Source organism: Oncorhynchus masou, chromosome 3, assembly GCF_036934945.1.
Source record: "Oncorhynchus masou masou isolate Uvic2021 chromosome 3, UVic_Omas_1.1, whole genome shotgun sequence".
NCBI lineage: Eukaryota > Metazoa > Chordata > Actinopteri > Salmoniformes > Salmonidae > Oncorhynchus > Oncorhynchus masou.
The window spans coordinates 22,750,925-22,765,839 of NC_088214.1; the positions used below are offsets into that span (position 1 = coordinate 22,750,925).

General features: G+C 41.8%; 1 protein-coding gene across 4 annotated transcripts in view; it reads right to left on the minus strand.

Annotated features, from left to right (window-relative positions):
• Window positions 1-866: 866 nt before the first annotated feature.
• The window catches only part of LOC135512961 (phosphatase and actin regulator 1-like), an 88,094-nt gene continuing 74,045 nt past the window's right edge, over window positions 867-14,915 (minus strand). For 2 of the 4 annotated variants that reach the window (XM_064935541.1, XM_064935526.1), the window contains exons 8-12: window positions 13,710-13,765; window positions 12,267-12,328; window positions 8,017-8,161; window positions 4,834-4,906; window positions 867-3,180 (exon numbers count right to left, since the gene is read on the minus strand). In XM_064935541.1, coding sequence (XP_064791613.1) covers window positions 3,165-3,180; window positions 4,834-4,906; window positions 8,017-8,161; window positions 12,267-12,328; window positions 13,710-13,765 — 352 coding nt within the window. In that variant the 3' untranslated portion in view covers window positions 867-3,164. Of the gene's footprint in view, window positions 3,181-4,833; window positions 4,907-8,016; window positions 8,162-12,266; window positions 12,329-13,700; window positions 13,766-14,915 lie in introns of all 4 variants that reach the window. The other 2 variants (XM_064935533.1, XM_064935517.1) reach the window with 1 other exon arrangement.

Genomic DNA, 14,915 nt, shown 5'->3' on the forward strand with positions numbered 1-14,915 from the left:
TAACAGTTGCACTTACTTGATTTCAGCATTTGGCTCCTATAAAGAGCATAGGCCGTTGAAAAATGTCTTTCATCCCTCTCTGATTGGGGCAAGTTCTTATCCATCACACCAGTGCTGCCCGCTGTCATTTCTGCTTGGCTGTCTCGCGTCCAACAGTTTGAATCCTGGAATTGGGTACAAATGGAGTTTGACTGGATCACGGAAATAATTGACACCAGTGAAGAATGATTGCTGGGAAAATCCTTTTAATAAGATTTCTTGGACATAAACAAATCAGTCTACCCGTTACATGCATTGTCTACCTGTGCAAAGTGAAGATCTGACATAGGGTAGGCCATTGGAGAATCCTGTACATAGGTTTTACTATACATTACTACTTTGATTATTCTGTATAATGAAAAGTGCTTTACAAATGTAATAAATTGTCAAAATTGACTTTTTAGTTGGATGAAAATATTTTGACGTGCTTGGAACAGTTATTGGATCTATGAAACCCCAAAACACCAACAAGTGGTACATCCAGACTATTTGGGATGAGAGAGTGAGCTTCCCTGAACTCATAAAGCAAAAAGGAATAACCCATAGAATTACATGGTGATTCATTGGAGCTCTGTGGGATAACCTCTTTATGATAGACCGATGAGGTTGTGGTGGTCAACAGCATAACTCTCTCTCTCTCACACACACACACACACACACACACACACACACACACACACACAGGAAAGCCAAAGTAGTAAGGCAGTATTTTACTCTAAATCACATTAGCTACAATTCCTGGGCAGCCATAAAGACCCAATAGCTGATGTCAATATTGCCATGGTTTGAGAAAACGTGTCTTAAATGATAGTGAACAGAATGCAAAATACATAATGACGTTTAATAGAGAGACAGACAAGGGGGTCATTCACATTGTAAATGGAAAGGTATTCCTATTTCCAAAATAAATCAAAATCACTTTCAAATTAAATTCTCAACAAGTACATGTAAACAAAAGTTTGACTGAATTCATATTCCTTAATTCCAACATGACACCATCCTCATACTATGCTCTGTGGTTAAGTGGTCTGTCAAAAGAGAGAGGAGCCCCCTCAAGATGTTGATCAAAGTGTTAGGATTCAAAACAATGCCCAAAACAGTTCGAGGCAAACATGATGACGTGGTTGGCATGATGCTGGAATCAACAAGGATGCTGATTCGAGCAGAAAACATGACACCATCATCTCTTGAAGAATCTACTGATTTAAGTTGTTCCAATGAAATTAGGAAAAACAAACAGGGACATTGGGAAAGAGAATAACCTGTGTAATAAATGAAGCAATAAGTCATATGTGGAGAATGAACTAACATTTTATATAATATAATGACCCATGTTTACCTGATAACCAAACATATGTGCAATACCTTCGATGTTCCTTAATGTTTTCGTAAATTTCATTGGCCTCAACTACAAAGACGTTAAAAATGACAGAGGATGTCTTTTTGTTGGTGCATTTTCCTATGCAAATACATTAATACCTTAGGTGGCCAATCAGACCCTTCACCAGATCTAATATACGTCTTATGACAAGCAAACATTTTCATATTGCAACGATAAGAGTAATACGTAGCATTTTAAAACAACTCAAAACAGTGGCCAATAGGATTGCAATCCCGATATTCCCATTGGGGCCTTTCCTAAAATGGCAACAAAAAAACTTTTAAAAAATGGAGAGGACCGTTTACAAGCAAACTAAAAAGGTTTTCATACAGTTTGCCAAGCAGCAGAAAGAATATAGCTTGTTCTTAAATATACAGAAAAGACTGAAAAATAAATAGAGTGCTATGCACTCATATCAGCAGAGTTCATTGAACATAAGACTGCAAAATGAGAAAAGCTTAATTGTAAACAGTAAAAAGCATAAAGTATACCTGGATGGCGAGCCACATGTACATCCTAAATGGAACCCTATTCCCTATTTAGTACACTACGTTTGACCAGGGCCCATATGTGTCTCTGGTCAAAAGTAGTGTACTATATAGAAAACAGGATGAGATTTGGGACACAAAATAGCTCTTCTCTAAAGGAGTCTATATTCAAACATCAGAGACCTGTGGCATGCCCTAAAGCCACATAACCCACAGCTTAAAATCAAAGTGTCACTTTTAAAAATAAAAATGATGTAAAAAGCTGTTCAACCTTAACACATACAGTCAGTGCATTATCTGCCAGCTACATTTTTCATTAAGGTTACCCTTCCTTTCAGGATCCCGACATGAAAAGAACAGTATTGAAGCGTGATTCTATTTAAAATGTTACTTCATACCTCTGTATAAACACAATGTATATTTGGAGAGTGTCAACAAAACATTGTCTGCACTTTCAAATTCACAGTTAGCAATAGATCAACATTGTCGGTACAGTGGGAACTGAACTGACCACCATGGGGAGAAGTAGAGGTGGGATTGCATGGTCATGACAGGGTGAACCCCAGAGGGCGCTATGACCTAAGGAGAGAGCACAGAGGGAAAATATTGCACATAATTCTGAAATGTTTTATGGACCAGACACCTCACTTCTTTTTCTCTTTAACCAATTAAACACTGTAGATGAATCTACAAACAGCACTAGGTTCATCTTAACAGACCAAGGATAACATTCTCCAAGTGGTTGATGTCCATCTCTTGCAACATCCATGGGTAGAGGGAGTAAAAATGTCCTTTCTGATTGAGTGAGGATGTGGAGGCTCCTTCCACCAATAGTGACAAGCCAATGATGAGACAGTGACAAGGGCGGGGCATAGGTACCTGGTAACCATGACAGCCAGTCAGTGGAGTAGAGATGGCAGGTGTCCAATCCCAACCAGCCCATCCCACTATCATCATCCCCAAAGCACTGAGCGCCTTCCTGAGAGCTCAGCACTAAGGTGTGGGACGAACTCGTCAGTCAGTTACATTGAGAAAATTGTGGGAGTTGGAGGGGCTACTAAAGGTGTTCAACTACTGTTTTGTCTCTGGAGGGGAAGGTACCGACCGACTGAGTAGCAGGGTATTGAAAAGGCATTTCAAATCAGAAGAAGACATGGCCTTATTGTAGAAATGGGCACCATTTACTGTCCAGCACTTATGGTTCTCAGTGAAGGAAAACAGCCAGTCTGTCTGGCGTTCCTATAGACAGTGATGGTCTACGGCCTGTGAAACCTGAGGGAGAAAAGAGCAGAAATATTCTGTCATTTGTACGAATTCTAAAGGTCACATATTGCAATTCCCTTATTATAGGGTACTGTAAAAGGTATGACAGATACATGCATACAGTGCCTCAAATCTAAACACAATACATCACAATGACAAAGCAAAAAACAGCTTTACAGAAGTTTTTGCAATAAAAAATTTAATGAAACTGAAATATCACATTTATAAAAGTATTCAGAGCCTTCACTCAGAAATGTGTCGAAGCACCTTTGGCAGCGATTACAGCATTGAGTCTGAATTATGACGCTACAAGCTTGGCACAACTGTATTTGGAGTTTCTCCCATACTACTCTGCAGATCCTCTCAAGCTCTGTCAGGGTGGATGGGGAGTGTCACTGCGCAGTTATTTTCTGGTCTCTCCAGAGATGTTCGATCAGGTTCAAGTCCGGGCTCTGGATGGTCTGCTCAAGGACATTGAGACTTGTCCTAAAGCCACTCCTACGTTGTCTTGGCTGTGTGCTTAGGGTCGTTGTCCTGTTGGAAGGTGAAACTTCACCCACAGTCTGAGGCCCTGAGAGCTCTGGAGCAAATTTTAAATCAATGAGCTCTGTACTTTGCTCTGTTCATCTTTCCCTTGATCCTGACTAGTCTCCCAGTCCCTGCTGCTGAAAAACATCCCCACAGCATGATGCTGCCACCACCATGCTTCACCGTAGGGATGGTGCCAGGTTTCCTCCAGACGTGACATTTGGCATTCAGGGCAAAGAGTTCAATCTTGGTTTCATCAGACCAGAGAATCTTTAGGTGCCTTCTGGCAAACTCCAAGCAGGCCGTCATGTGCCTTTTATTGAGAAGAGGCTTGCATCTGGCCACTACCATAAAGGCCTTATTGGTAGAGTGCTGCAGAGATGGTTGTCCTTCTTTAAGGTTCTCCCAACTCCATAGAGGAACTGTCAGAGTGACCATCGGGTTCTTGGTCACTTCCCTGACCAAAGCACTTCTCAGCCGATTGCTCAGTTTGGCTGGGGGGCCAGCTCTAGGATGAGTTCTTGGTGGTTCCAAACTTCTTCCATTTAAGAATGACGGAGGCCATTGTGTTCTTGGCGACCGTCAATACTGCTGACATTTTTTAGTACCCTTCTTCAGATCTGTGCATCGACACAACCCTGTCTCGGAGCCCTTTGGACAATTCCTTTGACCTCATGGCTAGTTTTTGCTCTGACATGCACTGTCAACTGTGGGACCTTATCTAGACAGGTGTGTGCCTTACCAAATCATGTCCAATCAATTGAATTTACCACATGGGGACTCCAATAAAGTTGTAGAAACATCAAGGATGATCAATGGAAACAGGATGCACCCGAGCTCAAAGTAACATTTTTTTAATTTTGAATAAATTTGCAAAAAATTCAAAAAATCTGTTTTTGCCTTGTCATTATGGGATAATGTGAACATTGATGAGGGGAAAAAAATATTTAAAATACATTTTAGAATAACGCTGTAACGTAACAAAAAAAAGGGGGTCTGAATACTTTCCAGATGCACCGTACATATCAAGTATTTAAAGGTTTGTAAAGAAATTGCTTTTCACCATGCCATTCGGGGATGTGTTCATGTATACAAATAAATACCATTAAAACATGCTAATGCACAGGTCTTTACCTGGTTAAATGGCGACTTGACTCGTGCACTTCCATTTCATGGCTCTTGAAATCGTTGAGTTCCTTCCGTATGGCTGCCTGTGAAGGACAAATAGGTTTCAAGGGGAACAAAGGGTTAGTGCTCAGACAAATAGAAAGTCACTCAGTCTTGCTCAGACTCCTTTTAAATGCATCATTTACTCTCATCTTAAGGTCAAGAGTGAATAAACTAAATTCTCTCCAATAAAACACACTTCTTCCTTGGTCTACATCTTTTTCCATCCTTTCCCTCCCGCTGGTTTGAGGGAGCAACAAAGAACCTTCAATAATCTCCACCCTGCTGCTCATTGCTCAGTCTTGTACTCAAGGTAGCACCTCGTTTGTGCACCATGTTAAATCAGTATCACAACATTCACAATGGCTTGGTGCTTAGAAAAGCATTACATTTTAGCCTGTACAAAATAATGAAATGCATCGTCTCGTACCTCCCCCTTCGTTGCACCATTTGGGATAACAGCACCGGAAGCAACCTTTTGTGGTGGTTGTATTGTGCAACAAAGACAGTTTCTTAAAACAAAATTGTGTACAAGCACATCTGACTAGATGCAATGCATTCTTAAACTGATCCCATCCCCGAAGAGGACTTCTTCCAGGAACAAAATGTGGTGGCTCAGTCAGGTCTTTTGGATAATCCCCCTGACATGTTCTAACACAGGCTGGTGATGTCACATACAAGTCTAATTAGCAGGATGACACAGGGGAACGTCTCATCGCCTGAACAGGACGATGCTACTGGTCTGAAAACAGGAAGACAAAAGCCCTGACCTCTGGTAGACGGCAGGAACAAATCTAATGTTATCGGAGCGTGTGCAGTTAGTGGAGGCTGAGGGTTTCGGAGGCGCTCCCGTCTGTCCCTTCATTATTATCTTACGTAATAAGGAACGTGCCATATTTTTGCACCTGAATGGTCCCCAGGTGTTGACCCCGTATGCTCGGATTCCACCGCTGCCGCCAACGTCATAGGGATGACAGAGTGGAGAAAACGGCGAGCGGCTCGCTCTTCTAAGTAATACACAGTTCATTAAAAGTCAGAACCACGTTCCGACGCCCGGGAGGATCGCTTGGGGGTGTTTACTCTCGGGGCGGTAAACAAGGGGGGGGGGGGAATTATCTGAACTAATAAACAGCAGCCTGGAAGTGCTGTAATGAGAGGAAAACTCCTGGCATTATACTCCTGCATTATACTTCTTTGAGCTCTGAACTGAAGGGTGGAGATTGATTGATCCAGGGCAATCTGCAGAGGGGCTGCTACCACGGCGTTACTGCTATAACAGCAAAGGGGAAGTACAACAAAACAGACCAACAGACTTTCAAACTTTGAGTTGGGCTGGGAAAAATCTAAATGATAATAGATATGTGAGGTCAAGTCGCTCATGTACTCCCCAGGGCTGTGTCTATGCACAATAGGATAACAAGATTCTCTGCAGCATAAACTGACTTCAAAGAAGCTAATACCATACCTCATACCAGTATACACAACCTCAAAGGCCATTTGATACTAAATGACACCACTTGACATAATACTAGATAAATAGTGGGAAGAAAAAGTATGTGAACCCTTTAGAATTACCTGGATTTCTGCATAAATTGGTCATAAAATGTTCTGATCTTCATCAAAGTCACAACAATAGACAAACACAGTCTGCTTAAACGAAGAACAAACAATATGTTTTCATGTCATTATTGAACACACAGCGTAAACATTCACAGTGCAGGTTGGAAAAAGTATGTGAACCCTTAGATTTAATAACAGGTTGACCTTCCTTTGGCAACAATAACCTCAACCAAATGTTTCCTGTAGTTGTGGGTCAGACCTGCACAACAATCAGGAGGAATTTTGAGCCATTCCTCTTTACAAAACTGTTTAAATTCCACAATATTCTTGGGATGTCTGGTGTGAACTACTCGGTCATGCCACAGCATCTCAAAGTCGGGTTGAGGTCAGGACTGACGGCCACTACAGAAGGTGGATTTTCTTCTGTTCTTGATGTCCTTGTGTATTTTCGTGTGTTGCATCACCTAACTACTGTTGAGCTTCAATTGGCGGACAGAGAGCCTTACTTTATCCTGAAAAATGTCTTGATAAACTGAATTTTTCCGTCGATGATAGCAAGCTGTCCAGGCCCTGAGGCAGCCCCAAACCATTATGCTCCCTCCTCCATAGTTTACAGTTGGGATGAGGTTGATGTTGGTGTGCTGTGCCTTTTTTTCTCCACACAGTGTTGTGTTCCTTCCAAACACCACAACTTTAGTTTAATTTGTCCACGGAATATTTTGCCAGTAGCGCTGTGGAACATCCAGGTGCTCTTTTGCGAACTTCAGATGTGCAGCAATGGGTTTTTTTGACAGCAGTGGCTTCTTCCGTGGTGTCCTCCCATGAACACCATTCTTGTTTAGTGTTTTACGTTTTGTAGACTCGTAAACAGAGATGTTAGCATGTTCCAGAGATTTCTGTAAGTCTTTAGCTGACACTCTAGGATTCTTCTTAACCTCATTGAGCATTCTGCTCTGTGCTCTTGCAGTCATCTTTGCAGGATGGCCACTCCTAAGGAAAGTAGCAACAGTGCTGAAATTTCACAATTTACAGACATTTTGTCTTACTGTGGACTGACTTTTGGAGATACTTTTGTAACCCTTTCCAGCTTTATGTAAGGCAACAATCCTTAATCTTAGGTTTTCTGAGATATATTTTGTTCGAGGCATGGTTCACATCAGGTAATGCTTCTTGTGAATAGCAAACGTAAACATTTGTGAGTGTTTAGGGGGCAGAGCAGCTCTAACCAAAATCTCCAAACTCATCTCAGTGATTCAACTCCAGGTTAGTTGACTCCAATTAGGGGTTCACATACTTTTCCAACCTACACTGTGAATGTTTAAATGATGTATTCAATATAGACAAGAAAAATACAACCATTTGTGTGTTATTAGTTTAAGCACACTGTGTTTGTCTATTGCTGTGATTTAGATGAAGATCAAATTGTATGTCAAATTTATGCAGAAATCCAGGTAATTAAAAAGGGTTCACATACTTCTTCTTGCTGCTGTACATCTCAAAAGTGATACATTTAGCATTTCCACGAGGATATAGAAGTGATCACTAAAACGCTACATGCGTCTCCTTTTACCCACTCATCCCCACCACTACTTGCCTTGTCGGCTGCCGTGAGGCGGGTCCAGGGTTTGTCTGCCCGTCTGTCGTGTTCCGGGGCATCGGACACCTCTACGTAGTCACTGAAGCGTATCAGGATCTTAGCCTGTCTCAGCTCCTCCACCGTAGGCCTCTGGCTCAGCTGGAACAAGAGAGAGAGGAACAGAGTGTTGTGATGAGTATAGGCCCTAGACAAATAATCAACGTTTGGTATCACAGAGCAAAGGACGTAACATTAACCTTAACACTGGAAAAGACAGCATTATCAACCATTACAGAGGAAGTTTATCAGGCCTGAAAGCTAGTATGCTGAAGGTCCCTCCAACTTCTTTATGGAGCAGCTATACTGTACTCCACATGACTAGTGTGTTTGTATGAGTAGACTGTTCAGAGCAAAGACCACTATATCAAAGTTTGTCACGTGCGCCGAATACAACAGGTGTATACCTTACAGTGAAATGCTTACCTTTACCCAGGAGGAGACTTAAGGCCTGAAGGCTAATCCACTGAAGGGAACCTAAACATCTATACAGCCTGGTTTCTGAAGCCACTCAGTTGCACTGCAAATTTCTGATCCAACGTATTCATTTGATACGTGATATACCAGATATAGCTAGATCGCACATTCTCATATGTAGTCAGGAAACAAACCAACATCAATACAATACAAATGTAAAATAAAAGTGATTTTGGTTTGACTTTAGTAAATAAATACTACAGTCCCAAGCCACACTACATACCTGCATCTGAGAGTGACAAGGGGCTTCTTGTTTAAGAAATGTATGACTTGTTGTATGACGGCATCGTTAGTGTTTGTTCACAAATGCCAGTGCCAAGGACACCGAGGACACTACTGTCCTCTGGGATGACCTGAGAGATGTAGTGCTGTGACTACCACTGATTTTACACCTTGCTCTCCTCTCACCCAGAGTGAGTAATTGTTGTGCTGTTCGTATTGCTGTGTGAACAGTCTGTCCTGTCCAACACCTTAAAGAACAACTGTGAGCCTCGGTGGTTGGCACGCTGTTTGCCCATAGGGTTTATGCAGTCTTTTTTTAAAGCTATTTTTGTAGTCAGGATGGAATTGGAAGTTTAAACATATATATATTTTATTTAACTAGGCAAGTCCGTTAAGAACAAATTATTATTTACAATGACGGCCTACCAAAAGGCCTCTTGTGGCGACTACCAAAACACACATCACGACAAGACACCACAATACTACATAAAGAGAGACCTAAGACAACAATATAGCATGGCAGCAAAACCACATGACAACGCAGCATGGTAGCGACAGAACATGGTAGCAGCACAAAACATGGTACAAACAATATTGGGCACAGACAATAGCACAAAGGGCAAGAAGATAGCGACAACAATACATCACGCAAAGCAACCACAACTGTCAGTAAGAGTGTCCATGATTGAGGCTTTGAATGAAGAGATGCAGATAAAACTGGAAAGAGGAGAGATCCAGGGATATGTGTGCTTTGGGGACCTTTAACAGAATGTGACTTGGAGAACGGGTGTTGTATGTTGAGGATGAGGGCTGCAGTAGGTACAGTGCCTTGCGAAAGTATTCGGCTCCCTTGAACTTTGCGACCTTTTGCCACATTTCAGGCTTCCAACATAAAGATATAAAACTGTATTTGTTTGAAGAATCAACAACAAGTGGGACACAATCATGAAGTGGAAAAACATTTATTGGATATTTCAAACTTTAACAAATCAAAAACTGAAAAATTAGGGCGTGCAAAATTATTCAGCCCCCTTAAGTTAATACTTTGTAGCGCCACCTTTTGCTGCGATTACAGCTGTAAGTCGCTTGGGGTATGTCTCTATCAGTTTTGCACATCGAGAGACTGAATTTTTTTCCCATTCCTCCTTGCAAAACAGCTCGAGCTCAGTGAGGTTGGATGGAGAGCATTTGTGAACAGCAGTTTTCAGTTCTTTCCACAGATTCTCGATTGGATTCAGGTCTGGACTTTGACTTGGCCATTCTAACACCTGGATATGTTTATTTTTGAACCATTCCATTGTAGATTTTGCTTTATGTTTTGGATCATTGTCTTGTTGGAAGACAAATCTCCGTCCCAGTCTCAGGTCTTTTGCAGACTCCATCAGGTTTTCTTCCAGAATGGTCCTGTATTTGGCTCCATCCATCTTCCCATCAATTTTAACCATCTTCCCTGTCCCTGCTGAAGAAAAGCAGGCCCAAACCATGATGCTGCCACCATGTTTGACAGTGGGGATGGGTGTGTTCAGGGTGATGAGCTGTGTTGCTTTTGCGCCAAACATAACGTTTTGCATTGTTGCCAAAAAGTTCAATTTTGGTTTCATCTGACCAGAGCACCTTCTTCCACATGTTTGGTGTGTCTCCCAGGTGGCTTGTGGCAAACGTTAAACAACATTTTTTATGGATATCTTTAAGAAATGGCTTTCTTCTTGCCACTCTTCCATAAAGGCCAGATTTGTGCAATATACGACTGATTGTTATCCTATGGACAGAGTCTCCCACCTCAGCTGTAGATCTCTGCAGTTCATCCAGAGTGATCATGGGCCTCTTGGCTGCATCTCTGATCAGTCTTCTCCTTGTACGAGCTGAAAGTTTAGAGGGACGGCCAGGTCTTGGTAGATTTGCAGTGCTCCTTGGGATGTTTAAAGCTTGGGAAATCTTTTTGTATCCAAATCCGGCTTTAAACTTCTTCACAACAGTATCTCGGACCTGCCTGGTGTGTTCCTTGTTCTTCATGATGCTCTCTGCGCTTTTAACAGACCTCTGAGACTATCACAGTGCAGGTGCATTTATACGGAGACTTGATTACACACAGGTGGATTGTATTTATCATCATTAGTCATTTAGGTCAACATTGGATCATTCAGAGATCCTCACTGAACTTCTGGAGAGAGTTTGCTGCACTGAAAGTAAAGGGGCTGAATAATTTTGCACGCCCAATTTTTCAGTTTTTGATTTGTTAAAAAAGTTTGAAATATCCAATAAATGTCGTTCCACTTCATGATTGTGTCCCACTTGTTGTTGATTCTTCACAAAAATATACAGTTTTATATCTTTATGTTTGAAGCCTGAAATGTGGCAAAAGGTCGCAAAGTTCAAGGGGGTAGAATACTTTCGCAAGGCACTGTATCTCAGACAGAGGGGGAGGGCAAGAGGGTTTCATAAATAAGCATCAACCAGTTTACAGCGTATAGAGTTCAGTGATGCGTCCTATAAGGAGCATTGGTGGCAAATCTGATGGCCGAATGGTAAAGAACATCCAGTCACTCGAGATTCATAAATTAGGGGCGGCAGGGTAGCCTAGTGGTTAGAGCGTTGGACTAGTTCAAGTTCAAATCCCCGAGCTGACAAGGTACAAATCTATCGTTCTGCCCCTGAACAGGCAGTTAACCCATTGTTCCTAGGCCGTCATTGAAAATAAGAATTTGTTCTTAACTGACTTGCCTGGTTAAATAAAGGTAAAATATAAATAAAATAATATATAAAATGTATCTGTAATCTAGCATGGGTATGATGGTCATCTGAATCAGGGTTAGTTTGGTAACTAGGGTGGAAGTGGAGTGATTAAGATAGGGGAAACCAAGTCTAGATTGAACCTTGGCCTGCAGCTTTGATATGTGCTGAGAGAAGGACAGTGTACCGTCTAGCCATACTCCCAAGTATGAGGTTACTACCTCAAGCTTTAAACCCTCAGAGGTAGTAATCACACCATTCTTCTTACAAAACCATATGACCTTTGTTTTGGAGGTGTTCAGAACAAGGTTAAGGGCATAGAAAGCTTGTTGGGAGTTAAGAAAGATTTGATCTAAAGCGTTTAACACAAAATCCGGGAAGGGGCCAGCTGATTATAAGACTGCATAATCTGTAAATAAATGGATAAAAGAGAGCTTCCTACTACCTGAGCTATGTTCTTGATGTAAATTGAGAAGAGTGTGGTGCATAGGATCGAGCCTTAGGGTACTCCCTTGGTGACAGGCAGTGGCTGAGACAGCAATGTTCTGACTTTATACACTGCAGTCATTGAGAGAGGTAGTTAGCAAACTAGGCCAAAGACCCCTCAGAGACACCAATACTCCTTAGCCGGCCCACAAGAATGGAATGACCTAGGCCAAGGCAATACAAATAGCAGCACAACATTGTTTGGAATCAAAGGCAATGGTGACATAATTTAGGACCTTAAAGGTTGCAGTGACACAGCTCGTACTTTTTGGAAGCCCCTTTCCTGCCTTACCTTTCGCGTTAATCTGCGTTTTATTTCCCTCTTCTCCTCCAACTCCTCCTGTTCGTTGAGCGCTGTGGGAAACACAAGGGGTCAGAGGTTATACCGTGTTTCAGGGCACACAACTGGGCTGCGCTGCTTAGGAAATGTTTTCCCACTACTGGAAGGAGAAAAACACCTAATTTACATAATGTAGTGGATTAAAATGCAGCACAGAAACATACTTAATATTCCACATCGCTGAATATCTCAAAGTCTTAAATGGTTTATCATCATCATCACCTGTTTGTAATGTAGGACTATTTGCATTGCAGAAACAGAAGGGAAATTGTCTCTCTCTATCCCCAATTCCCACATGGCTAGTTCTTCCACATTCATTCACATGGGGTTGGTTGGCTGGTGTACGTTACATTAAAATAAAATGCTTCTAAGGAACAAATTAGAATATTCAGACCCAGTTTTGCTCAGAAGAAATACTCCCGTCTCACTAGAGATTACTCTTAGCCTTTTCCATGGACACACTCCAAACTAATGATCAGATAAGCACCCTCCAGCTTTAGAGTGAAGTTAAAATCAAAAAGTAGGAAGAGGACTGAAAACATTCTATACTTGCTATTCCAAAACACATGAGAGTTCTGTGTTAATTGCCTAACTATACCACTGTAGTCTTGGTTTGGAGTGCCAGTACAGAAAGTTCCATTTGATAAATGGGCGACAGGTAGCCTAGTGGTTAAGAGCGTTGGGCCAGTAACCGAAAGGTTGCTGGTATGAATCACCGAGCAGACTAGGGGAAAAATCTGTCATTGTGCCCTTGAGCAAGGCACTTAAGCTTAATTGCTCCTGTAAGTCCCTCTGGATAAGAGTGTCTGCTAAAATGTAAATAAAAGGCATGCCCCATTTATTTAACCTAGGCTATGTTGTGTGGGAGACTAATATTTCAGGAATGGCACACCCCGCTTATCCTCTCCTTACACACACACTGCCAATCACAGAGCAACCTCTGGGAGACCAAGGCACTGCTGGTAAACCGGTCTTTGATGAAAGCAGAGGAGCCCAAGCTGCTATCGACTGCCTGCGTCTCTCTGATACGGAGTGTGTTTGAGCTGAGAAAACAGCCTCCTTGGCCCTAGCCGGCATCCTGAGGGAACCACACCGCCTTGCCTTCCTCAGAGGAAGGAGAGAGAAGAAAGGCAAGATGTATTCCACTGGCTCCAGGATAAGTAGGCCTCTGAAATAACCAGGGCAACTGTGGTTTGAGGCAGCTTGCATAAAATACTTATTAAATGTGTAATAATATGGTACATCAGGGTAAGTCAAGTCACTGGGAAGAGTTGTACAAGGGATAACAGTGGTTTAATAGTGAGGTGATTATTATCAGTAAATTGCTACTGTCTATATAAATGATGATATGTTATAATGATAGATTCAGAAGGTAGAGGTACATACAGTACTCACGTTTCAGGATATTCCTCTGTTCCAGCTCCTCAGCACTGGGCCTCTGACTCAACTGCCTGCACAAACACAACCAAACACAAGGTCAAGTCAACAGTCAAACTCAACCTTCGATGGATAGTACAAAAAAACAAACATGATAAACCCCCTGAACAACAAAAGCAAACTTTGTCAACTAGCCAAATCTCCATAGACGACAACAGTACTAAACATGGGCAACTCAACTTACATTGGAAAGTAGGGCTGGGAATTGCCAGGGGCTTCACGATACTTAGGTGCAGATACGATATGCATTGCAATGCACAAGATTTTATACGTGTTGGGATTTGATGTTTTAAACATATTGCTCACTATATGTCAGCTGAAGAGAGACGAGAGAGCATGAGGAAACAAGGTTTGATCAGTCATGGAATAAGTGCTAAAAACAGGTTGGATAAACTAACTATAGGATGAAAAATACAAGAGTTTTGGCATAGGAACAGCTGACTAGTGCTAGTTAACGCAACCTAGCAAAAAATATATATATATTTTACAGAATATACTTGTGTGAATAAACCAGATTACGTAACTGGTGTTATGTCTGGAAATAAATGAGGGTGATGTGCACATCCTGACCTTGACAATACTGGTCTAAATAAAATAACTGAGATAAAGGAATGAGCCCTGCACGCAGAATGCGTTTCTGTTTGACAAATTTATAATTTGAGTCTACAGAAACATGCAAACATGAATATTTCGCAGTCAACTTAAACTAAGCAGCTCACTTTCAAATGCTGTGCGCGTCATCTCAGGACAAAGTTCATACCCAAATCACATGACAATTTTTTATGTGTTCCTCTTCCTATGGTCACTTCTCTTTTAGAGGACTCCATCCAGCCAGTGTTATCTAAGTGACAGTTTGAGTGACAGCTGGAGTGCCAGCCAGCACCAGGGTGATAGCTATGGCTGAGTTGGCACGTCAGGACGGATGGTATCTCAGTCACTACAGAAATCTACATCCATTCTTAGACATGAATAGAAACTGACTGGATTCAAGGCAGTGAGCCACAATATTCTGCATGCAGGGCTCATTCCTTTATCTCAGTTATTTTATTTAGACCAGTATTGTCAAGGTCAGGATGTGCACATCACCCTCATTTATTTCCAGACATAACACCAGTTACGAAATCTGGTTTATTCACAGAAAAGTATATGCTGTAACAGTAGCAT